The 27,346-nt window shown below is 34.2% G+C and overlaps 1 protein-coding gene across 2 annotated transcripts; it reads left to right on the top strand.

The window, feature by feature from the left end:
- The first annotated feature begins 134 nt into the window (after positions 1-134).
- Positions 135-26,082, top strand: LOC130613926 (TBC1 domain family member 31-like). 2 transcript variants are annotated; one of them, XM_057435288.1, is made up of 25 exons: positions 135-268; positions 4,303-4,415; positions 8,802-8,957; positions 9,125-9,240; positions 10,239-10,417; positions 10,970-11,148; positions 12,092-12,221; positions 12,893-12,982; positions 13,450-13,554; positions 14,451-14,597; positions 14,712-14,794; positions 15,122-15,268; positions 15,571-15,704; positions 16,475-16,608; positions 17,273-17,452; positions 19,854-20,033; positions 20,270-20,322; positions 21,068-21,220; positions 21,532-21,667; positions 22,471-22,563; positions 23,060-23,200; positions 23,971-24,087; positions 24,441-24,518; positions 25,027-25,084; positions 25,221-26,082. In XM_057435288.1, the coding sequence occupies exons 2-25, from the start codon at positions 4,330-4,332 to the stop codon at positions 25,343-25,345; spliced, it is 3,000 nt and encodes a 999-aa protein (XP_057291271.1). In that variant the 5' UTR covers positions 135-268; positions 4,303-4,329; the 3' UTR covers positions 25,346-26,082. The 2 variants fall into 2 exon arrangements, with proteins under 2 accessions (XP_057291271.1, XP_057291272.1); XM_057435289.1 differs by having other exon boundaries at positions 14,451-14,585; positions 25,221-26,080.
- Positions 26,083-27,346: the final 1,264 nt, after the last annotated feature.

Raw genomic sequence — 27,346 nt, 5'->3', positions numbered from 1 at the left:
TCTTTAAACAGTCAGTCTAGCTACAAGTTGTTTACAGATTGCCTCTATCTCTGTAGATAGCCTAGTCTTCTTTGCCAGTCGCAGCTGCACCGCCATGTTGAAGTGCTACCCATGTTCCATTCGGGTTCGGATGTATTCCGTTTCGGATTAGTTTTGCAAGCGGGAAATTTTTAAAAAAACAGCAACAAAAACAAAAAAGCACCTTCAGGATTGACAAGATTAAACAGTAGCTAATTTCTTGTGAATTGCGGCCGTGATACTAAATAAGGTATTACCTCAATTATCAAATGTATTATACATATACTATATGTGTTCTTCTTCATGTTCTTGAGCTAGCTAGCAGCAGGTCCAAAGTTTTATAATATAAATCTGAGATAATCGTACTCAGATTCTTCACTCTTTCACTTTTCAATTGCTTACTCTTATTAAGTTGCTACGACAGAAGGTCAAATTAAAATTTACGTCCACTCACCTATGCCATAAAGAGTTGGGTTAACCTGGGGCTATGGTAACATTCACCTGCCCATATTGAATCGTCGCAAAGGAGAATCTTACCATGCTCTCCTGCACAAAGTACGAGAGTTATAACTACTAAGCTACGGCCAACGGCGCCAAAATTACACATGGCAACTGTGAAATCACATAGTTTTGTGTTGTTTGAGAAAAAGTATTAGCTAGTTATAGCTGGCTAGCTACAGTGTATATATAACATACAACATAGAAGTATTCAACATATTAATACTTGCATATCTTCTCTTTGCATAATATAACAAGGAGTATACACACTCATAAAAAACGAGGATGTCAATAAGCCCAAAAGCCCCATGCACTAAAGCGATTTTGGTGTTTTTTCTTTTGGTGTTTGCCTGAGAAAGCCTCACTCCTAAAACATTGAAAAAACCACATATCCATTAAAAATTAGAAACCATACCCTATTTCCTCTAATTGGTGCCTAGTTTCAAAAAATAGTACTGGACTTTATATAAGAGCCACCTGGGAAAAAATTCATCACCCCCCTCTAATTTAGCTCCGAAAACCGGAACGGCAACAGCCACGTATAAGGAATTGGAGCTAGCCGTTCCAGTCGCGGTTCTTGTCCCCGTAAAATTAAGTTAAGATTTTTTTGGCGGGAGAAATCAAAACCGAGGGTAGCGAGCGAAAAACAACAACTAAAAGTTAGAGAATTGTTGCTGTTAGCTTATGACGATATATGATCACTGATAAGGAATTTTTGCTTTTGTATGATCTTAACTCATCAAAAAATCCAGAAATACACTATTGGCTGTATGATAAATTTAATCTGAATTTCGTTTTTTGAAGAATGATATTTACAGGCTTAATGATGTTTTACAAACACCAGGTAATATTTTCTTTTATAATGGCACTGTATGCATATCGATAGAAGCACTATGCATCCTACTAAAAGGGTTTGCTTATCCCTGCAGATACCTTGACATGGTCCCTCTTTTTGGTAGATCTATACCTGAACTGTGCATCATTTTGCAACATATGAAAAATTTTATTTTTATACGCTGGGGTCATTTACTAAATTCTTTCAACCAAGTTTGGCTTACACATGATTGTCTAGAAGTTTTTGCTAACAAAGTTCATGACAAGAGTGCACCACTTGAAAACTGTTGGGGCTTTATTGATGGAACTGTCAGACCAGTTAGTCGGCCAGGTGAGAATTAGCGCATAGTCTACAATGGACATAAAAAGTACACGCCCTTAAGTTTCAATCAGTAGTAACACCAAATGGGCATATAGCTAATATGTTTGGTCCTATAGAGGGAAAATGTCATGACAGTGGCATGCTGGCAGATTCAGGGCTTCTTAACCTCCTTCAACAACATAGCTATGACAGTAATGGAAATCCGCTGTGCATCTATGGAGACCCTGCATATCCCCTCCGGGTTCACCTGCAATCTTGTTTTAAAGGAGCTAATTTATATGCACAACAGAAAGACTGGAATAAAAGTATGAGTGAGGTTAGAGTGTCTGTTGAATGGTCATTTAGTGACATAGTGAACTATTTCAAGTTTCTGGATTTTAAAAAGAACTTGAAAATTGGTTTAAGTTCAGTTGGAAAGACATACCTTATTTGTGCTTCATTAAGTAATGCTAGAAACTGCTTATATCGAAATCAAGTTTCAAAGTATTATAATCTTGAACCTCCTGTTTTAGAACTTCCAGTGATAATTTATGTTGTTCGTCCCACTAAGCCATCAACAGTCACTAGAGTAAATGCAATGCATATAAAGAAGTAATTTTTTCTTTTTTATAGCTCCACAACAAAATGCATCTTACAACTAATATAACTATACACTACCAAATAACTGGTAGAACAAAACAACTGAAACAACTAAGTATAACACTACCAGTAAAGTGGTAGCCTTTTACATAACAAAATTAAATCAAGTAGAAGAGAAATGTTAAAACATTTGATGAACTTAGAGGGCATGCAAAAAATATGTTCGCCTTGAGGGGAGGGGAGTCAGTCAAAGTGAACAAGGGGTGGAGTGGGTCACAATTCCATGATTTTGAGTGAATGTACTTTTTGCATGCCCCCTACATCAAAATTATTTAGATACAAGTTTATCAATTAATAACATTAAAGTAGCCTGTTGCTGCTGAAACATAAGTTGTTGTTGTTGTTCTGCTTTTCGTACTTTGAGCTCCTCTTCTTTTAGATGAGCTTTTTGTTGAAGTTCTTCTTTTCTGAGCTGCACCTCCATGACAGCTTTCTCCTAAAGATAAGCTATGGTTTCAGAGCCATTATTTCATGAATGTTTACTGCAATTTTCTTCCATACTACGATCTTTTGTTTCCCAAAAAGTCTCTAAACTTCTTTTCCTCATCTCCTTAGCTTTTTGCATCTCCTTCTTGTTTTGCTTTTTTGTTTGCTGTTTGTTTCGATTGCTCTTCTTCAGCTCCATCAAATCTTCCCATTATGTCCTGAAAGGCTATATCTAACTCTGTCTCTTCAGGACTTATGCACATTCTTCTGCATTAATTTTCTTTTTGAAATGTTCTAGCAAGGAATCTCTAACTGATCTATCATTTACACAAAAGCTGGGTTCTTCAATTATATCCAATGCATCAGCTATCTGCTGCCAGATCCCTTTCCTCTCAACTGAACCTTTACGATAATTGTATGTCTCATACAACAGTATTTCTCTTACAAGTGTAATATCGTGCTCCTCAGTCCAACGCATTGGACTGACTTTTACTTCACACATCATTAATGATCTTAGTACCTACAAAGGAAAAAATCTATATAACCAGAGTAAACCAGTAAAACTTGTACATATCTTATAAAAACAAACAACAACATACAAAATCGAGCCCAGTTCTATACAGCAAGAAAATTACTTAAATTTTACTCATTAGCCTCCATAATACTACTCTTCAATAATACTTGAAACTGATTCAATCATACAACATTCCCAGAAGCTCTTTTTAGTTAAATAAATAGCAAATTTTCACTAAACTTGTCACGTTTTCACAAAACTTCAGAATCAGTATAATGGCGTTGTGAACCTGAACTCTATGACGGCAGTTAGGGAATCACCTGAAATGAGCATGCGCATTAGAAAACTTTAATACGTTTTCGTTCCCATTGTCGTTCTGGTTTTCGGATCTTAAACTCGCTAATAAAGAGTCACACCTAGAAAGTGACACTTTTAAAAAAATAGTAATAAGCAGAACAGAAGGATAGATATATATTATATACACAATATGTTATTTAGCTTTTGGATAATTTTGGCTAATGTTGCTCTATATTTCAGAGTAAGTTATTGCTTTTTAGATTACATGAGACAGATCATTTAATAACGCCTTGAAACACTGCTTAACATTGCTTTTTTGTATAGGTTCCATTATATCCTTTTTAACAACAACAACAACTTTTTGATGTCTTTAAATACAAGTTCAAATAAATAGGGTATTTGCCTTACATATTCGTACAGGATAAAGATAAGCATGTTTATCATAATTATGGAATTTTTGTATGTATCAAATTTTAAAGTAAGAAATTAATTTAGTGTCTGAGTCCAAGTATCTTTGTACACATGGTAACCACAGATGTTTTTTCCAAACAAAATTTGGTAAACCATGTTGAACACTTGAATTCTTACGCTTGCTAGGTTACATCCTACAATGAAGCAATGTGTTTTGTTAATATATATAACACTATTACACCACTTAGGGCCTCTATGAAGTGAATTTAAAAATAAAAAAATGGCACTTAATACTTAAAAATTGTTTTCAAATGAAATACTAAAATTTGTATTGTTATTTTAGAGGGATAGATGCAGCATTTGACACCAAATGGACAATCATCAAGTTCTTGATGTTGGTGGGAAACAGCAAGGACATTTGTGCAGCAGAAAATTGGTACCAGATAAAAATAATGGGTTAGTGCAACTGGAATTATGTTTGCATGATCTCAGTATTATTGAAATTATTTACCCACAGGTAGCCTGTTCATTTCCTATTGGTACTACTACAATCAGGGTCCTGGGTAAGGGATCTTATTGCATTAAAAACTCATTTGAACTACGAAAGCACAGCAACCGATTTGCTAGACAAGATATATCAATCCTATGCTCATGACGTTGTGGGGCCGTAGATTAGTGGTTATAGCTCTCGTACTTTGTGCGGAAGACCGGGGTTCGATTCCTCTTGACGGTGATTCAACATGGGCGAGTGGATGTTATCATAGCCCCGGGTTAACCCAAGCCATGTGAGGGAAATTAGGGAGATGGCACACTGTGTGGGCCGTTGGATTTTGGCGGGAGTTGTCTAGTAGAGTGCAAGCCCTAATTGGGTCTGCGTAGCTCAAAATGAGCATTAAATACTCTAGGACTCTCCATCTACGCCATGGCCCCTGCTGGAAATAATAGACAGGGTATATCCCTCAATATTTGTGAAGCTAGCCATGTAAAATATGCACATCTATCCATCCATCCATTCATCAATCCATCTATGATAAACACTAAGCAGAAAGGAAAGAATCACACTTTTATCTCTGGCATGACTAGGGCTGGGGTTTGAGCCTAGAAGCAAACACTTCACCACAAGGCTACCAGTCAGTGATGTCCAAGAAGACACAATATTGTTGAATGAAATTTTACGCTTCTTAAATGTCATTGTCACATTGACACCTGTATGGTCAAATTTGAAATCAAATTTGATACCTCACAATTTTCACATGGCATGAAAATAAACAGTGGAAATAAACAATGTGTGGCGACATCAGCATTTAATCCTAGAAATAAAGTTCCTAATTGTTATGATTCATTAAGTCTTGTAATTTTTAATCCGTTTATTAAGGATGCAATAATTTCATATAGGGTCACATTTATGTCTAAATTAAAGCATAATATTTAATATTCTTTTTTGGTTACGAAAAGGTGAACAATTTTCACTGTGTAAGCACAGTTGTATTACATACTGTTTCACTGTGAAGAAGTATATTCCATGACTTTTAGTTGCAACATAAATGTCTGATGTAAAAAAAAAGAGTTAGAATATACATTTTTATGTCAATTTTGTATGTGTTTTATTTGATTCATAAGGAGGTATTCAAGATAGCAAAGCAACAAGACTAATCAGGATGTTATAGGTGAGAAGTGTATATGTCATGACAAAGGTGTCTTGGTTAGCACAGAGGAGGAGTATGACTGGGATGAAGATAATTTGCCTGATGATGATGTTATGGAATAGCCAGTTATGTAGATCTAGACAGAATGCAGGAGTATCAGGTGTTTTTGCAGGGATGGTAAAATCGTCTAGATATTTTGGAGTTAAGCTTGTAATAAGGATACTGTTATCTGGAGTGATTGGCAGTTGAATGCAATAGTTAATCATTTCAAAGGCAAGGGTGATGCATTAGAGGGTTGAAATAGGTTGTTCAAGTAATGAAAGTTGTTAAAAAAAATCTATTTTGCCTTTGTAGATTTAGATAAAGCTTTTGATAGAGTGCTACATAAAGTTGTTCTGTGAGCTATGGGATTAGGTGTGGATGAGTGGCTAGTTAAGATGGTAAAGTCTATGTACAGAAATGCTGGAAGTAGTGCCAGGATTAATTATTCACTTAGTGATAAATTTAGTATGAATGTTGGTGTACAGCAGGATTCTGTACTTAGTCCTTTGTTGTTTTGTTTAGTCTTAGGAACCCTGTCATTGGAGTTCAGCACACATTGTCCATGAGAGTTTTGTATGCAGATGATTCAGTTCTCATAGCAGAGTCAATGGAAGAATTAGTTGAAAAGTTGGAGAAGTGGAAAAAAGAACTAGAAAAGAAAGGGTTAAGAGTGAATGCAGCATAGTCCAAAGTTATGATTAGTAACATTATAGCCAAGTGTGGCCTTGTAGTTGGGAAGTGACCTTGTGGAGTTTGCAGAAAAGAGATTGGCCATAACTTAATTTTTGTCAGACTTGTAAGCACATAAGAAGTGCTCTGGTATTGGAGGATGGTTATTAAGTACTGACATTTACTTTGTATGCAGACATTGCAAAGTTGAAATTATAGACAATAAAGTATTTCTAGCTTTAATGCAGGATGGATTCTGCCTGGAAAAAGTTTAGGTAGTTACTTCCTTTGTTGTCTAACAGAGTCTTGTCAATTGAGGTAAAAGGTGGATGGTATGAGGTCTGCGTAAGAGTTGCTATGTTGTACGGTAGTGAGATATAGGCAGTAAAGCAGGAAGACCTTGACCGTTTAGAAAGAAACGATATAAGAATGGTTAGGTGGATGTTTAACGCCAGTCTCAGAGACAGAAAGAGTTCAGTTTAGCTAAAAAAAAGGATTAAATCATTAAATAGCATTAAATTCTTATCTGGATAGCATTAAAGATGTTATCCAGATCAGAATATTGAGTTGGCTGGAACATTGAAAAGAATGGAAAATAATAATTGGGTAAGAAAACGTAGAGACTTGATAATTCCTTGGGCAAAGCTCAGAGGTATACCGAGAAAAGAGGTAATAAGGACAAACTTGAATTTGAGTTTCATGTAACACAGTCTAGACAAGATTGGAAGAAGGTTAGTAATATACCCATCCAACCCGTGCTAGCATGGAAAACAAAGGTTAAGCCGAAAATGATAATGATGATGATGAAGAAAGGTGTCATCACACAGACATTCGGTTAATACTTCTTTGAAAATGCAAGCATTTTTAATATTCTTCAGTTTACTTATAGTATGTCTTAAAAAAAAAATAAAAGCAAAAAAATTTTTTTGTGACATCATGGGTAACTTATAACTTGTTGGAAATGCTACTAGCTCTTTAAAAATGCAATTATTTTAGTTCTTGCGAAAATGTTTACATGCTCTTTGTTACAAAAACAGGAAGTTGGGTTAATCACAACCCCTAACAAGCATTTGAACTGACTTTTGTTCAAAAATATGTTTGCTCTACTAGAGTGCAGTGCTATTTCTGACTTGTTTATTCATGTATCTAAATTTATGTATTTGCCTATTAAAAATCATTTGAAGTTGAAATTGTGAAAAGAATCAAAAAACCTGTGGCAATTTTAATTTAAAAAGCTTACAAATGAACCTTTTTATACTTCCTTGTTGCGGATTGAATTTGATAATTGATTATTTTTGTGCAAAGAATCATGTTTTATTTGTTAGAGTAAGTGCCAACAAATTTAAATAACTAAATGATTGATTTTAACAAAACTGTTACTTAAGTTTTTATAATACATGATAGGAGACTTCTGAAGTGTGTTCTGCTGCATCGCCTAATTAATTAGGGGGTGTGTGGTTGCGATCACACACCGTTCATGGCCAGATCTGCAGTATGGTTTACTAAAAAGTGTTTGAAAGTGAACAAGTTTCTCCCACTTATTTTTAAAGTATTAAAATTTGCTTACAACATAATATTTACGTATTTCTTCAGCTGAAATTTAAGAAAAAAATCTGCATTTCACATTTTTGTTTTACATGAGCTTAATTTCCTACTGGCTTTTTTTGTATCCCTCCTCGACAATGATCATATTAAATTAAAAATTTTTAAATTATAATATGTTATAATTTTAATTAACTCAAACCCCACTCTTAGCCAAAAACATTTTCTCACTAAGAATCTCACACAACAAATGACAACTGATTTCAAGAAATGGTATTATAAGACACACACAGTTTTTTATGCTTATACGATGCCATCAAAAAACATACACAAGTTGTGAAAAATGTGTGTTTGGATACACTGTAAAAAATAATTTTACTCTATGTCAGAAAAATTGCAACCAATCACACTTAAAGTTAAAGGGAACCTGAGGTATAAAATGATGTTGAAATTATATTATCGTATTCTGGGACGAGCAAACGAGTTTCATTTTGGCAAAATAATTATGTTAATCAATTCACTAATATCTATGCATTGATAAAGTTTGAATGCACATCCCTTAACAGGTCTAAAATTACTATGACAGAAAATGCCAAAATTTGCTATGGCTTGAATATGACATCATAATTTATGCAGCATAATTAAATCTGAAGTTCTTTAAATGTGGATATCTTTAGAACGAAAAGAGGTTCTTACAAAATTTAAAAAGACTTGTTTACCAACTTTTAGGCTCTATAGTATAAGTCCAACATCATTTTATATCTTGGGTTACCTTTAAGTTCTAATTCGATAAAGCATTAAACACGATTGAATTTGATAAATTGAGTTATATTAGAATGCTATCGATTGTGTATTGCTTTCCACTTTTACACAGGACATTCAACAAACTGAATTGTGTATCAAAAATCATTCTTACTGAAATGATTTCTTTTATTAATTTTAGAAAACTTTTAAGCATTAAGAATACTATTCAAAGTCAAGTATCTTCATCATGCCAATTTGTTCGCTTTCTTCATGTAGCAGTAGATGCTACTGGAGAAAGAATTGTCAGTGGAGATCACCATGGCAATGTTTACTTGTTTGATTTTACAAAAAACAGGTGAAGAGATTTTTCTTAATTTTCTCCATTTTACACTTCATTTTATGTATATGACTATTTTTGTTTACTTAGAATTAATTGAATTTAAATTGAGTTATACAAGCATCATCTTCTTACATTTGCTAATTGAAGTTGCTTTCTACCATAATAAATTTCTATTATAATAGGTTCTGTAAAATATGCAGTGTTGGTGCATCTCTGACGGCTATTACTTGGAATAGTTATCGCGTCAATGAAATCTTGATCGCTCTCTCTAACTTTGAGCTACGTTGTTATAATGTTGGTGAGTAATAAGCTTTAAATATGATTTACTCGGTAGAAAGTATATATTTTGACAAAATAAACAGTGCACTGTAAGCATGTTAAAGCTAGAAATACACGATTTGATTAGTTGCTTTCAATTAGGTATGCTCACATTGCATACATACAAAAGTTGCTTGTTTAATAAGTGACCCATGAAGCAATGCAATAGCAGCTGCAGTAATTATTTCAAAACTTAAAAAAAATAAACAGCAAGACGTAAAATTTAGACAAAACTTTGGCTTATAAAACGAAAAAAACTTGGAGTTAATGAAACACTTATGTGGGGATTTCAACTAAAAAGCGACACTATGTAGTTTATAAACCATTTCTTTGCCATGTTTGTTCTCTTTTTCAAGTTTTAAAATTTTTTGAAAATAGCCACACTTTAACATTGATTTGCTGTACAAAGATAAAGCATTCCTATCCTAGAACAATTAATTAAGTTGCCTGGGCCTGACCCAATTTTCTTTTGTTTTCAAATTAGCGGTGGGGTGGTTAAGTGCATATAGTTTAAACAAAAGTTGCAGCATAAAAATATGAAACGAGTATTGTGTTCGCAATTTGTAGTGCATTTGAAAATAATTCTATAATTGCCCACTTTTTCTAAACACCCCCTTTTTATATACATTCTTTTAAATTTCAAAACATTTGCATGGAATCCAATCCACAATTCTAATGGTTTTGGCAATAGTTTGTTGGCATTTGTTTGTTATTGTTTCCTTTCATATGAACATTTAATAAGCATCTTTGAAGCAGCCTTTTGAATTCAATTCATTTCAAAGAGAAAATTGCTGATGTGAAATGTAAAATATTTGCTTTAAGTTTGTAAATTTGTGATTGTTTTGCAATTGCATTCTCTTTCACGTAAATGTGTTTACACTCAAAAAACATATTTGAGCAAAAATTTGCCAAGATGAATCGAGACTTAAGACTTCAGCAATTGCCAAGTGCCAATGTGAATCTGTGTACTCATTGTAGGCTCGATGGAGCTTGTTAATATCATGAAGTGTCATGATTCTGCTGTCCATTCGATATCTATACATGGGTCTGGTCGTTATGCTTTGTCGTCGTCCTTTGATACCACCATTTTATGGGACCTAAATACCTTTATGAAGAAGCGAACATTAAACGGCGCACAAGATGTGGGAGTACAAAAGGTGAGAACAATTATCCAGCCAAAATATGTTAAAGTGGACTTCAAAAAGAGCTCTTTTTGCACCAGTTTGTCCTAAAATGACATTAAGTTCCGTTGCAACATCTATAAATATTTGAAACATGCTATGAATATGCTTATAAATTTAATTTTCTAAGCTGCATATATTCACACAGTGAGTTTATTGTAAAATAAATAAACATGTAAACAAATTGTAACTTCAACTAACTTTTCTTTTTAAAATTTAAATTCATTTAATATCAATATTAGACGGAAGCTTTTCATAGGGAGAGTAAAGTTAATCATTTTTACCCAAATGAAAACTTGTATCATGCAGAAGTTTAATAATTATATTTTAACAATAATCTTCTAAATTGAGCCTTGCCACTATGTTTTATGTAAACACCAGCTGAATAAACTTTAATGCCTAAGGAAGTATCATGCTACTGTTTAATTTATATACATTTGTTATAACTTGATTAACTTTTCTCATTGAGCATTTTTACAAACGAATTATCCTGCATAAATTACTGTGTAATTACTAATCTCTTCCTAGGTTTTCTTTCTGCCTAACAGCAACAAAATTGTAAGTTGTTTCAAAGATGACAGTGTCTTTGTTTGGGACTGTGAAACTATGAAATGTCTATATCAATTGAGTTCACCTGTTGGCAAGAAACCTGGATACAAATGCTTATCAGCGACAAATGATTGTAGGGTGCTGGCTGCCGGAGGGAGGTTAGTTTTGTCACTTTTATTAGAATAAGTACGGTGAGAGAAAAGAACACAACTGCTAACTTCAGCTCAGTCAGAAACTGTGTTTTGTTGTCATAATATATAAAGTATGCTTTATTTAAATCTTTTCCAGATATGTTTTTTTATACACATGTAATTTGTTTTCATAAATGCATTAAGACTTTGCTATTATTATGCAGGTCTCTGTGAATTGAACGAGTGTGTTCTCAATGTGCGCATCGCAAGTTATTAGCGTACAGGGAATAATAAATAATATAGCAGTTAATATTAAAGTTATATCTTGTGTGAATGATAAGTTGTTTGCAAGCACGAAAATTTATGCAGCGCAAACATGTTCTGTTATTCAAGTCTTGACATGTATAACGATTCTAAAATCATAGTGAACAAATTTGTATGGCTAATAAAGTAGACGAATGGAATCTTTTATGATGAATATATTTTTAAATGCATCTTTAGCTTGTTTGCCAGAAATTCTTCAGATTTTTTTTCAAGAAAACTCTTAAAGAAATACATTAAACGCACAACAGCAATATATTTTAATCTAAATTTTATACTCTGCTATGAAACATGAAATTTTGGACAGCTAGTATTAAAAAGGTTAGACCTGTTTCCACGGCTGCAAGTTCACAAAGAATATTGAGTACCAGAATTGGGTTTGAGAATTTTTTAATAATGGAACACAAGTGTTTCACACTTGGAGGACAAGTTACTAGAGGAAAGAAGAGAAGTATTTTTATTAAGAAGAGAATTAAGCCATATAAATTGTCATAATTTTATGCGTTACTTCAAAAGACAAACCATAAAAGCTTAAACAAAAAGCTTTTGGCTGATGCTTATTTCATAGGGAAAAAAAAGGGGGTGGAGGAAACGAAATAATTCTTATGGATAGTATCTCTTGATTTTCTGTTTTTTTCTTTATTACTAGATCGCGATTTATTTATTTATGGAATCTTGATAGCCGTATGTTAATTCAAGTTATTGAGCTCCCAGAGAAAATCAAAGAAGTAAAAGAACTGGAATTTGTGACAGACAACTTTGCTGTCAACCAACATCAAGTAAGCAAGAAAGGAATTTCTTTCTTTGTTCTTTCTAATCTCTAGTCTCTGTTTTTTGTAAGTTGAATCATTACAATTTTTTTGAAAAATTTACTTACAGTTAAGAAATGTTTAATTAATGGATAGCTTACTCCCATGGATTGTTTTTTTTGCTCATCATATCATATCTTATTTATTTACTTAAGGGTATCTTCAACATGGAGCTATAGCAACCCCTTGTGGTATAGACAACTCTTAACCTCATTTTTTCATCATTTTTGTATATATATGAATTTCAACTAAAAAGTTTATGTACCTGCAAATATTTTACTCTATTGCCTTCAATAACGCTTTGCCAGAATTTCCAGTTGTTGCCGTTCGCAATGAAACTGTCTTGAAATTGTTTTAAATAGTGGCTGTTACAGTCAAGACTAAAATTAGTTAGCTTAAGTACATGGCTCATAAATACATCAAAAATTTTAAAAGATCATTTGGGGCCATGCATCAAAACATCAGAGAATTGAGAAAAAAATGGCAGCATAGGTAGCGATTTACGTTTTCGGTATATACAAAACAAAGTTGCAAATTAAGATGGTAGCTGCGGTCCAGTGGTAACACATGTGCCTTGTAAACGTAAGGTTGTAGGTCGAAATTGTGCAACTATCATTCTTACGTTATCTTTTTTCTTGCAGTTGCTAGCTGTGTTAGGGCAAGATGGAATACTTCGATTTATTGATACCCATAATTGTAAACTGCACGCGGAAATTGGATCTGTTGAGCAGGTTTGTTGTCTATCCATCGAAATTTACTTTTAATTATTTTCGACTGTAAACAGTTTTATAAGTGTAGTAGGTAGCCATTATTTTGTCCGTTTGACGGACAATTCTAAATTGAAAATATTAGGTGGCTTTCCAAATCAAGCATGTTTTTTTTAAATGAATTATTAATTTTTTTGGTTTTCATTTTATCTAACTGATGCATTCTTTTCACAAAACATAGATCCAAAATATTATTTATTGCGTATGTAATTTTATTCTTTTATTCGTCGAAGCATGCAACAATGAAATGATTTGAATTTAATGATTTGAAATCTATGATCAATGTTGCAAGGAATTACTGTCAGGGTAACTGTTTCCAGGCATGTGGGACCACAGGATTTGAAAACTTTTTCATTGGAAAATTCTCCATCAGGCTCCAATGACCTTAATTGTGAATTTCTAGCCAGCTTTCTGGTTTTACCCTTTTTTAGAGAATATACAGTTTCGCGATGGGTAAAAACATGCGATACGTCGTAGCAGTATTAGATAATGGTTGCATCGCCGTGCATCTGTTAAGTCACATATTAAAACCACAGGTAATGTTTGTATTGTCCTGAACGTATGATGATGTTTTTAGAAAATAATTTTCTCATGGTGTGGTTTGATAAATGCTAAAGCTACGGATTTGTCTCTTTGTTTTTATTTTATGGTATAGACTTCTCATAAACAGTTTCCAGATTTGTGTTCACCAAAAATTGTGTTCACTTGAAAGAGGGTGACGTTTAACATTGCTTTAACATTTTATGTGGAGTGCTCAGGTGAAACAGACACTTAAAAAAGAGAAGAATCTTCTTAGAAGATTCCCCATACCTATGAGAGTTATTTCGTCAAATCTGTTTTTATGTGTTTGATAGTTATCATAAAAGCTCTTTAGGAAGTCGTGATGTTACTCAGAAATACTCATTTTTTATTGTTAACTGTCTGCTTAATATTTGAAGCTATGTAATAAAGCGTAAAAAATTGCATATTCTAAGGGATAGAATTCTTCTGAAGAAGGATGTTAGCGTATATTATGAATTGCAAACATTTCCTTCAAGTTTGTGAATGTGCAACTAATTGATTATTTATTTAAAATTACACAGGGGGGGGGGGGGGGGGTTAAAATATTAAATATGGAAAACAAGAAAAGTAATGAATTTTGATAAAATTTAACTTGAATATAGGTGGTTGATTTACATGGGTGGCATGTATTCCTATTTGAGATAGTCATTAATTTGCTAGCTCTCTCAAAGGAATTCTAAAGGTTTTTGCAAAACTGTATTTAACCCATTAGTTCTACCTAACCTTCATGTTACCGTTCTAATTGTTTCACGGGTAGCTCACAAATTGTTTGCTAAATATTAGAATGATGTGTGTAAGCACTCTTACCCAACAGTATTGTAGGGTTCTCTTCTTTAAACGCTGTTACCTGTATTCTCATAATTTTTTATAGGGTACCAAACCTGTTGTACAAAAAGTGATAACTAGATCAGAAGGAGGTGAACAAGAAAATGTTGAAACATGCAATGTTGAAAGAAATGTAAAAAAATGCAAAAAAAGATTGCGGAAGCCATCTGATAAAAACAATGTTAGCATGGTGGTATATTTTACAAAAAAGTTTTGAAGTAATGTTTTGAATATTTTACCAAAGAAGCCGAGTCTGTATATTAACTAATGCACTTCTTCTCTTAATGGTGTTTTTCTGTCTTTTTAGACGAGCAGTGTAGGCGATGTGATCAACACAAAACGTTTGAAAGCGATTTTGAAAGGCTATGGCGAATACCCAGAAAAATACAGGTAACTTTCAGATAATTGATAGATAAAACTACATGAATATTTTCATCGAGTCTTCCACATCAACGTTTCACTTCATGCTCATTTTAATTTTGAAAAAAAATATTTGAATTCAACTCCCAAAAGTGTATAAATGTAGTTTTACCATTAAACCTTGTGTAGCATGCTGTATTTTTTATTTTCCCAACACAATGCTTCACGTCTATGACTCCCCCACCTTTTATTTTTCCTTTTAAACGATTTCAAGATGTTACTTTATTTTCCCTATTGATATCGAATAGCAAGTTCGGTACAACAGTTTCATGTAGTTTTTTATTTACTGTTTATAAGATTATTCATATGGAGAAGTATTTTACAACTACCAGAGAATCACGTTGCTTTCAGTGTGCTCGTCGATAAGGGTACCCACAATGCATTTGCAATCTTGCATGAAAAGTATCCAATCAAAAGTCGCAAATTGCTGCGTGTATTGCAGAGGTTGGTGTAGCTTTGTAATTTTAATTGGTAATTTCTAGTTGTGTTGACAAAATAAAACCTGTCTGTGTGTGAAAAGATTTAAAAGCCAGGGGGGAGGGTTGTAATCGAAAACGCCATTATAATCACACATAAAATCATAGTAATAACCCACGTCTAAGTAAATTTCATCACTTCATGTTAACAAGCCACGAAATAGTAATGCGAGAAATATGTATGACCAGCGGTCTCCCATTTCTACAGACTAATAACTAGTTTTATTTATTTATTGTAATTTTTGTTTACTCTGTTTTTTTTGTATTTAGAGTTCTTTCAGCAATAGCGTATTGGTCGCCCATTTTTGGCGAAACAGATTATCTTCCTATGATGGTATTTCCTATTGTCAAGATGTTTCCTAACAACCAATTGATTTGTTTTGAAGTTGTAATCACCATTTTGTGTACGTCGAATTGCTTTCCTTTTTTTCTGTATCTATATAGTCAAATATCTGCTTTGACGATATTCGCTATTTTCTTCTTAACCTCTATAGTAATATTAACCGTCATCTGAGTGTTCAAAATAGAAGCCTCATCGCTACTTTATGCTAAGGATACACGAAATATGTACGACTGGCGAAAATCTGAGGACTGGCAAACCCGTGGATTTTGCTACGGGCTAATTTCCAGTCTTTTTAATAACAATCGTTATCTGTTCAAATTGGTAACCGGATCGTTACAAAATCCCTAAAATGTTACGAAAAAGCTACGTCAAGTATATTTTCTGTGTGTTTAAAATGGTTGCGTCGCAGCTTTATTTCAGATCCTGTAAAGTAATTTCATTACTTTATGCTAACAGACGAACAAAGACGGGCAAATCGCAAACCTCTCCTATACTTAAAATTAGGTAATTGTTCTCTACCAGTAGAAATAACAGTGGTTTTGTTAGTGCGAGAAGTAATAATTATTTTTTCACCGCCGACCGCGAAAGGGAAATGATTCAGTTAGATCCTACTTTGTTTTGATGTAGTATATTTTGTTAATATATACTATAGACGTTACAGAAACATTTGTGTAAGGAATAAAGCAGGGCCGATCAATCAATTTGGAGTTCTTTGATACGTAATAAGAAATCGAAAAGTATGACAATCCGCGAAATTAAAAAAAAAAAAAATTTGCGGTAGTCCTCAACCTCGAAAATTTCTCCCAACATTGTATTGATATTATGTTGTAGTGAATTGGTGTCAAAAATGGTTTGAATTTTTCCCGAATCCACCATTGAGCATTTTATCAATGATCGAATCCATCTTGGGACATCATGACGCCGCCTTGTTGGAGCACTTTATAAAATTTAAAATCTCAGCTCAGGTTTGGTTTTTACTGCGTTTCTCAGATTCTGTTCTTTTTCTTTATTTGTCGTTTTTTCGTGAAAACCAGATTTTTTATACATCTTGTATTATTTTAACTTTGCATACCGTAAATCCTCCATTAAGAGTCTTTTAGGGGGGGGGGGGAGCATTGGCATTGGAGCGAGACGGTAAGTTGCTATTAAATTATTAAATTTATTGCAAACCAGTATTGTTTACAAAAACAGGTATTTTTTAGAACCTAAGGTAATTCAAAGAAAAAAAATAGAATAAAAATTGGAGAGATGGAAACTAGAATGAACATTTTGATTTAATTGCTACTTTCTTTTGTTTATCCTACCTCCCTATTCTTCCTAAAAACCATACGTTGCAGAAAATTATAATATCAAAATAAAACCTACAGGTCGTTTTGATTAAAAATTATAATCAAAGCCCTTTTCTTAAAGTGTAATGGGTGGCCGCTTAATTAAGGGAATTCTCATAAAGTTATTTTCACGACAGCACGAGTACTTATTTGAGCAGCGTGATAAATCGAGGATTTATGGTATGCACCTCTTTCCTGAAGTATTCCTGCTCGAAGTGAATGCTGAAAGGGAGAGATCTTGCAACGACTTTTTCTTTGTATAATCGGTTGCGTGTAAACGAGCTTTAATATTTATATTCAGACTTACGCATGGCCGTTACTACATACGTTGTTTTCTGAGATTTTAACAAAGGAACAGTGGATGATAGTATGGGATAACTTGTTTTCCAACCCTCCATCGTTTATGCTGTTTTTTGTCGTTTCCTACTTGATTGGTTCACGTCAAACTTTACTGTCATGCAAATCAGAAGAAGATTTTCAGGTGAACTATACATTTTTCTTTGTGTTCAGAAATACTTTTAAACGAAACTTGTTATATTGTGCTTTGTCTTACACGAATTTTTATTTGACTCTCTGTTATTCCACGTAAATATGTTTGTTTGTTCGTTTCTTTGCAACCTAGGGATTTCAGCTTGAGATGTTCTTATCTTTTTCATGTGTCCAGCCTGAAATTTGGTTTTTTATTTCAAGCATTTATTTAAACATTTTACAGTACATTACAAATATTTGTCACGTAAAATTCAACTTTCGCAAAATTGCAATATTTCATTCTGCAAGAATTACTGCTTATTTAAGTTATTTCTTTATGCATTTTTTGTGTTTTTTATCAATATCAGTAAAATGTTAGCCTTGTCATTTTTATTTCTTTTTGAGCTCGTTACAAAATAGAATGCATGCCCTAGAGAGGAAGGAGTTTTATTACAATTCTCAACAAGATGTTCCTGAAATCCTCCAGATTGTTATTGATGAGCTTATTGGTTTTTCTTCTTTGGCGAATGACCATCTTTCAGTAACACTGACCACAACAACTTCTTGTAACTCTTTTTTTTTATTTCTATTCCAGAGAGCAAAAGGGGTCGATTTTAACTTTGCCAACTTTTATGTCAGTATTCTCTTTAACGCGCTCTTTTAATATAGCAACTCCTAGGCGACAATAAGTGCTTTCTGCCTCAGTGTTTGTCACTCCAGGAAGCCACAGTTGAGACCCAAATTTTAAATTGTGGAAGTTTCCTGATTGTCCATTCACCGATGTACATACATCGGTGAATTCTTTTTCCCATAAAGACAACAGTTTGGTCGAGTAACTGCATAATAAACACCCTGTCTGATGACGTGTATTTTAGTAATAAATACAATTTAGTTGCTACCATCAACCATTCTGGCACATTGGAAGTTGACAATACTGGGCCTTTGTCAAGGACAATTGTAACACCTGGTTCAAGTGTGACGACTGTTCCATTTCACCAATTTATTCGTCAAAACTGAACAATTGCTCAGTTTACTTATTATTCATTCGTTAGTTTTCTTTTTTCAAAAAAGGAAAAATTGAGACTGGAATTTCCCTAGTGATTGCAATTTACCCCAGCTGACCATTTCATTTTCACGGTAAGCCGATAAGCCGGCTTACCGTGAAAATGATTAGTGAAAATGTTTGCCCACTTCATTCTTTTTTTCTTTAGACTGTGTAAGAAGCGTAGTAAGGTGGCTTGACTTTGCGTCTTGTCTTAGGGGTTGAATATCCCGCTTATTACCCCAGTCCAGTAGGGAGGCAAAGTCTGCATATTTTGCTTTTTAAAATCCGTCACAAATGGGTGTTTTCTATCTTTATTATTGATAAATCCCCTGTTATGACAGGCTGGTGCTGTGTTAGACTGATCCGTGACATGTAATATTTGTGTAAGGCTGAGTGTTGGGACTATTAACACGTGTAAAGCTACTGCCAGAAACAAAAATTCTGGCATGTAGTTTGTTGCTTGGACCATTTTAATTATTAAAGTCGTTAAGAATCTCTTTATAATTTATCCGTTTAAGGATATTCTCCTAATGATAAGTTTTATTTATTTTATGTGTCTTATTCTGTATTGTTTTTTTTACTATATCTGTTGTGTCTGTATACTCTATGTTTTTTACGTGTTAATCTGAATGGTCATTGTATCCCCTTTTTACTAAATCCTTGCAATAAAGTAGATTTTGTAAAAATGCACAATCTTTAGAAGGTATAACCTCTACATAACAACAAAAATCTGTCTTAAGACAAGTATTATCATTACAAATTGCTGTTCTGTCACCTCATCATTATATATCGACAAAAGTTTATACTTTCGCATTAGAATTAATAACTTCCAGAGTGTAATTAAGGGAACAGTCACGGTATTCACAATTAGCGATATCACTGGTATATCAGAAATATTGTACTGCTATTTTTGCGAATACATTAAAACAAAAATCTTTAAGATTAGAATTCTAAAAAATGACCGTATGACAGTTAGCGATGGAAATTCGGATGTCATATATGTAAAAATAAACATATAGGTTCTATACAAGCTTACCCAGAAATCTTTTTATTGCAAACGTCAGCAAAAAGTTGAGAGCCCTGGGACGAGAAAACGCGTGTCATTTTGGCAAAATAATTATGTTAATCAATTCACCCTTATAATATCTATGCATTGATAAAGTTTGAATGCACATCCCAATGTAAAACTTGCTATTAATTAGATATGACATTATAATTCATGCAGCATAATTAAATCTGAAAGTGAATATCTTAAGAACAAAAAGACGTTTTTAAAAAATTCGAAAAGGCTTTTTAAGCTCTATAATATAAGCCCAACATCATTTCATACCTTGGGTTTTCTTTCACCATTATTTTTTTTTATTTGTAGTTTTTCTTCCACCATAAAAATGCTGTTGATATACCGAGTATCATAAAAGAAACATACCGAATTGCTTCGTCGACTCCTGCAAGCATCGACCCAAAGAAAGTTTTGGATGATTTTAGAAGTGTTCCTGTTGGACAATACCCAGTGTTTGACTGTTACCCAAAGTTTATAGTTGACTACTTGGTGCGTTGTTGTTGTTGTTGTTGGATAATGTTTCTTTGTAGACAGTACACACAGTATTTTATAAGAAAACCTAAATTTTGGTGCTCAACCAAGATTATTAAAATGGACCTTAGATTTTAAATTTATGAGCGCTAACTAATACTTCACAGGTGATCAATGAATAACAAAAATAAATTATTCAGTGGTGAAACACGTGGTATATTTTTTTGATAGAAATCATCGACCTTTTTTTTCAGGTTGAAGAGAGAGAGCGCATTCGTGAAGAAGAATTAGATTATCTTCGACAAAAGTAATTATTATGCACCTTTGACAAATAATTTAAAACGGGAACCAAGAACCTACCCTCTTTGTCGACCTTTGAAACTTTGCTGAGTATATCTTGATTCCCCGCTTACCCTTGCCGAATATTATCGTAGCGTAGACCGCAAAGAAAGTACTTAGCTGGCATCGGGTGCCGACCGTAGCGAAACATCTAGCACAGTCCAACCAAGTAGTTTGGTCGCCATCAGCGATTCAAGAAAAATTGAAGTGAGGGGAGAAATATATAGTAACTCTTTTATTAGAAAAATTTTAATTTTAACAACAAAAAATCATATTCTGGGAATATAAAAGATTTTCAACAGTTAAAATTTCACTCGACATAAAATTCCTGCAATCTTACAATAGCGACTTGTGATGTCACTATGTGCACGTTTAGTTTTCTTTGTGTATTAGTAAAGCCCGTGGAAAAATTCACTGGAATTCTCTCGTTGGAAAAATCCATAGAAATTCCTCCTTCGCTGCTTGAAGCTACCATATAGACTTTTTGTTTACCCGTGGCCACGGAAATTAGCCATAGTCAGTATTTCGTGTACCCTTGCTCGCTTGCTACCCTATTACCGCTTAAACATGTTTTTCTTTATCGCAGTTACTTCGCTAAATTGAAGTTAAAAAAAACGAGATCTAATGATTCTGCGAAAGGATTTTTTTGCAATGCAAAGTTTTTGATTGTTGCAGTGAATTCTCTTTTCAATACTGTCATAAATCATTTACAGGCAAGCAGCTATTGATATAAAGAAGCAAAGAGAATTAACAAGACGCGAAGAACTCGCTTATTACAGGGAGCAAGAAAACGTTATAAAAGCTGAACAGCAAAGGCGAGAATTAATTTCGAACGAAGAGAACAAGCTTGCTGCACAGAGAAAAAAGTAGGTATGGGTGGGTTACGTCCAATGGGTTGTTGTAATTATAATAGCTACGTTGTGTGGTATTACCCAAATTTGATGTGGGAGAACAACAAACACATTTTTCCACAGAGAACTTATTATAAAATGAAAGAGTTTTAAAAACGAGAGTATTAAAAGGGTTGGCTAAATTTAAGATTGATGAAGCTTCTGATGATGTTTCTGGTAGCGGCGTTTGAAATTTTGATTTCATGGGTACGTTTCTTAATGTTTTCAACTTGTTCGCTGTTGCATGCTGGTATCACTGTTGCATATTTTTCTTTTTTCACCGATAGGCTCCAATCATTAAGAAGAGATGTTGCATTACAAGAGTTAGATGTTTTAGATGAAGTGCGAAGAAATTTTCTGCACCATCAACAGCAGGTGAAAAATGTGGAATTGCAACGACTGGATGACGAACTGAACCGAAAAGTAAGCACTGCTTTTATTTTATTTATTTTGAGCTCGCCTAAGTAGTGCTGTATTGATATGATTCATCGCTTGTGAAGTGTTGATATAGTGTAATAAAACAAAACATTTGTTCACTTGAAAAGTTGATTGATTAGGGCTGCCACGTCTCCAAGTCTCCTCAAACGTAGATTTTATAGTCTCTGTAGACGAAGATGATTTTAAGAACGTTCTCCTCGATCTCCTCAATATAAATTTTACAAACTATATGGTTTATCACATGTTCTCATTTTCTAAATCGAAATGCTACATTAGAAGCAATAATTTGCTATCACTCGTAGCATTACCTTTAAAATGCTCCAAAATCTTAATTATGAAAATACCTTTAAAAAAAAGTCCTCAAATCTCCTTAAATTTGTCTTAAACGGGTGACGTCATCGTCGTTTTCGTCATCATCGCCATCATTGCCGTCATCGCCATCGTTATTGTCGTCATCATCATTATTGGTCTTGGCTGAACGTAATTTTCCCATACTAGCATATGCTAATATATTAATGACCCTTCATTCTGATCTGAACTGTTCGTTTTAAACTCTGCAGCAAGTCTCTCTTTGTTACCTCCTGCCAAATGTTTTATGATCTAATTCTAATTCTAAACATTTGTTCACTTGAAAAGTTGATTGGTTAGGGCTGCCACGTCTCCAAGTCTCCTCAAACGTAGATTTGAGGAACTGTCAATTCTGGCAACCCTTTGAATTAGAAAATGACAAACGCGCGTGCGTGTGCGTGTCCGCGTTTATGTAATTTTTTACTTTTCTTTTCTTATAGATGTTACAACGGGACGAGGAAACAAAAGCTGCGTTAGAAGATGCAGAAATCAAAGCATTAGAAATTGAAGCTCAGAAGCGAAATTTCCAAGAGGTGAACTAGATCACAGCAAGACATTGTTTTTGTGCTTCTTTACCTGCTTGTTTGTGTTTTCTTCATTTGACTTTTAAAACGTCTCATAAAATTTGAAACGTTTTTGCTTTTACCAACAAAACTTCGAGGACGAAAATTTCTTTCCGAACGCCGAAACCAACACCAGAATAATGATTTACCGGACAATTTTTAATTGTTACGATACAGTCTCGAAATAACGAAACTGAGAGTCATGGACTCGCTTCGACTGTTCTTAACCAACTGTGGATTAAAATCTCGTCTTTGCTTCTCACAGCTCATTTTAGGAATTTCAAAACAATCTTACCTTTTTTCCAGATTTTCGCTTTGAAATTTATGCTAGAGGGCGTTTATTTTAGCATAGGCGTTTCTAAAAGTTTTTACGGCCATGATGCAAAATGTATTTAATTTGTTAGGAAATTCTCGTAAGGTTTTGTAGAAAGTTCTCTAGCATTTATTATCTTTTTTATTAACACAGGGTTTAATGAGAGACAACGTGGAATCTTCATTTCATCTTCAAGTCGAGAAGGACATCTTACGAAAACAACAAGAAAATAAAGACGAACGCTTGCGTCAAATTATTGATAGAACTCAAGCTGTCGACGCTGAAACGATGAAGGTTGTTCACTGTTTTATTTACGGCTGGTAGCCATTACAGTCGATAATTGTCGTGTAACAGATAAAAAACATCTTATCACATTTCTTGTGTAACATCTGTTGCGTTGCTTTGTTGCACAACATGTGTTTTTGCAATAAAGTTGTAACAGCGTTCCACTGCTATTGCTCAACACTTTATGTTAATTAAAGATGACGTAATGTATAATGGTAGAAAGAGAAGTGTATAATATATACACAATAGAAACTGACCTGTACATTGTGGTCAATACAGTTTACTTTGTTGAAAGTGTTTTGTTTTTTGTAATAACGTTTAAAGTACGTTTTTGGGTTAAATTTTGTGGCTTTTTATCATTTTTAGTTAGCTTTGAAAAATTAGTCAAATTTCTTTTTGGTAAGGCGTAGGAACTTATCATAGGAACTCATCAGTTAGCAGGTGGTGAGAACAAATCGAGTAAAAACATTCTTTATATCCAACGTGATATCTTAACATTTTTATGCTTTCATCTAGTAATTTTAAACATTTTTACCTAATTTTCTAAAGTTTATATTCCACCGTTTTAGCTTTTCTTTCAGGTTTGGAAATATATAATAACGTCTTATTGGATAGAAAGACGTCATCCAATTTTTGTATTTCAGTTTTTCCTAACAGGTTTTTCTCTATCACGATTTCTACTCGCGGGGAATTACAAGTTTTAATATACCACGTGTCCCGCTTATTAGATTTTATCTGATGATTATTGAGCATAATTACTCGTTATTCTGTTTCTTTAGAACTATCAAATACATCTTGCGAGGTTAGGACAAAACAGACAACATGTTCAAATGAAAACTGACCTGGACGCACGTACGAAACTATGGAATTTAGAAAGAGAAATACAAGCGTTACAAGTAAGTGAAACAGTCTTCGCTATTTCATCCTCATCGGATGAGAGCAATGGAGATACAGAACAATAGACCCTCAAATTTGACGAAGTCAGTTTTTCTAGAAAAAACCTTATCGGCTCAAAAATGGCTGATTTGTGCGCAAACTGTCTAAAAATAAGTTTTTACATTTCTCAGGATTAAACATTAGTTTTTTCTGATTTTTTGAGCAATGGCAGGGAAACGATTCGAATTTTTCTTAGGACTGGATTATGAGTTTTTTTCTGCTGTTTTGAATCCAGATAGATCCATTAAAGTTTCACTTGTTTATTTTTGTGTGTCGTGCGTGTCCTTAAGTAGTTATACAATTGTTACCGTAGATTGCGAAAAAAGATTTCGATAACAAGTTGCGAGAAGCTGATCTACATGACGTGATGCGTGCTAATATAGAAAAACAGGTATTGTCCTATTCTTTTTCACAAAAAATAACTCGATAGTTCCGGCTTAACTCAGAAATTTCTATATCAATATCATTTCCCTCTTTAGCAAATACCCCGTACCCAGACTTACAATAGAAGTATTTCCGACCGTCACTAAAAACCCATACAGAACCCATATTATTTAGTAAAGTCCAAATTCTTAAAATGTACTAATTGTTGCTGACGTCACGAATTTCAGGGTCTTCAAGGGCCTCGACGTTGTTTATTTCGGTGTGCGGGCGTGCTAGAAAATGTGACTAGCAAATTTTTAACGTTGTCTGCCTGGCCTACGTGTGTGCAGAAGAAGCGACTTTGCAGCCTGCTACAGAGCATTGACTATTTGACTGTGTTGACCATATTTGAAGAATAAGAAAAAAACTGCCTTTGTCTCAATATTTTTGTCCAAGATTGTGGGAGAATGGTTAGACCCTTTCCGGAACTCTATACAGTAAACTGGCTCCACTATTCACCTAATCGCGTTTTTTAGCACGAGCAACTGTTAACAGAAAAGCTAGAAGAGAAAAATCTGCGACATAGTATTGATGGTATGGAAACTCGCTTGTTTGCTTGCTCACTTGTTTGCTTGCTCACTTGTTTATAAATAGAATTCAGGATTTTCTTTTTGTCTTTAAACAGAACTGGCTGCCTAAGGCTTGATTATCTTTTATTTTTATGCTTTAGATGATATTTCGTTCGGGTCTGATGCCCAACGAGGATCATTCAACGAAGCTGAGTTAAATCTGATGTCACAGGTTCGAGATGTGCGGAGAAAGATGACGCAAAGGAAACACATTACTGTGCCGTGAGCCTGCATGTTGTTATGGTAACGTTTCTACGATGGCTTCCCGAAGCAAGACCACGTTCATGTTGTTACGTTACTTAAAACACGATTTCTTCAAACAAGACAACAACATATTTGACGTCGAGTAGATGTCGTTTGGGTGGAGCACGAATGAAGACATTTGGTGTCGAGTGCGTATGAGTTTGTTTACTTGACATTGCAACGATACGAAAGTTACACAAAGAATAAAGTGGAACATGAAATAACAACACTTCTTGATACATCACTTGGCGTTTCATGATAGTTTAGCTTTTTTAAAAGCTTGGCATTGTTCCTATAATTGTCTAATTGTAAATATTGTAATATGTAAAGACGAGTTATCTAGTTAAGGGAGAACTTACTTGTGACTTGTAGCCAATTAAATATAAGATTGTAATAAGGGTTGTGACACAACATTCGATCAATTAAGCGCGAAAGCAAATGCGATATCCCAGATGATGCAAGAAGCGATAAAATCTGTAGTAAAGATGGCTACCGAAGCCGTTGAAGAACGCGAGAGATAAATAGCAAAAATAGTCAAAACCGGAGGATAACTGGAAAATGTGAAAGATAAGCGTGATGTTTTTAAGAAGTGAGTCAATCTTCCATGTAAAATTAGAGAACCGGAAAACTCAGCGCGTACCAAAACGATGCGATTAAAAACCTGAAGGATAACGTTTCTGAACTGTGTATACTTAATGCAAGCGACAAATAGAGAGTTTAGCCATCATGATTCGCAATAAGTTTGATGATACTAAAAAGATACTACATGGCAATTTTACTTAAACAATCTTCCAAGCAAGCTTTTCAAAATAAAATTGAAAGTTGTGGCTACGATTGAGGAAGTTCAAGAATTTTTTTAATTTAGCTGCAGAGATATAAAAATCCTATTTTTGTCCACTTTTTCTGAACTTTTTTTCTGTTTTATTTTATTTATAAATTTTTTTTTTACATTTTTTTACCAGTCACTTGAACAAAAGTAAATGGCTACGCTATAGTCAGGTGCAAGTGAATCAAATACTTTTAACAAGTATCTTACACGGACTCAGTTTATTTCTTACTGAGTGAAGGGTCTCCTTAAGAGACAAGAGAGGAGTTGAACGTCCTCCACCATACCTTAGTTTAAAGGGGCGATTGTGGAAGTCCCATGAAATGCCACATAGTGATGGTGTTACTTTAAAAAACACCCAGTCCGGTCTGTGAACGGTTGGCGCTAGAAAGGGCATCCAGCTGTAAAACTATGCCAAAACTCTTTATTAATGGCCGTAAGAATAGTTGATCAGACAAACTGCGTAAACGGGGCTGGAACTCTAAGGAGTGAAGGTGTCGCGCACGGTAGGACAGATGTCAGGTGTGAGCATCGTCAGACCGTTACCCAGCTATCACATCACAAGGTAGATAACACTAGGTTGCGGATGGCTAGTGTAAATGTTGGTACTCTGAGAGGTAGAGCAGGTGAAGTAGTTGAAATTTTAGAACGTAGATCTGTTGATATGTGTTGTGTTCAGGAGGCCAGGTGGAGAGGAGCTTCAGTGAGATTTGTGAAAGGTAGGAGGGCTTTGGATTGGTAATAGTGATGGATATGGAGGAGTTGGCATATTCGTTGCAGAGAAGTGGGTAGAAAAAGTAATAGATGTTATGTGTGTTAATAGTCGTATTATAGTGATAAAGTTTTTGATAGGTAATAGGATTGTCACTTTTCTGTCAGCTTATGCTCCACAGTGTGGACTCAGTGAGGAAGATAAAGATAAGTTTTATGATGAGTTAATAGCAGTCACATCAAAGTTTGGAGACACTGAACTTGTCATGGTGGGCGGCGACTTTAATGGTCATGTTGGGAAGTCATCTGAAGGTTATAGAGGTGTGCATGGAGGCTATGGATTTGGGAGCAGAAATAAGGAAGTGGAGAGATTGCTTGAGTTTAGATTGGCAACGGACATGGTGGTTTGCAACACATCATTCAGTAAGAGACAGAGTAGGCTGATAA

The sequence above is a fragment of the Hydractinia symbiolongicarpus genome, chromosome 11, assembly GCF_029227915.1.
Source record: "Hydractinia symbiolongicarpus strain clone_291-10 chromosome 11, HSymV2.1, whole genome shotgun sequence".
Lineage (NCBI taxonomy): Eukaryota > Metazoa > Cnidaria > Hydrozoa > Anthoathecata > Hydractiniidae > Hydractinia > Hydractinia symbiolongicarpus.
The sequence above is the reverse complement of the archived record's forward strand: the minus strand, read 5'-3'. Positions and strand labels throughout refer to the sequence as shown.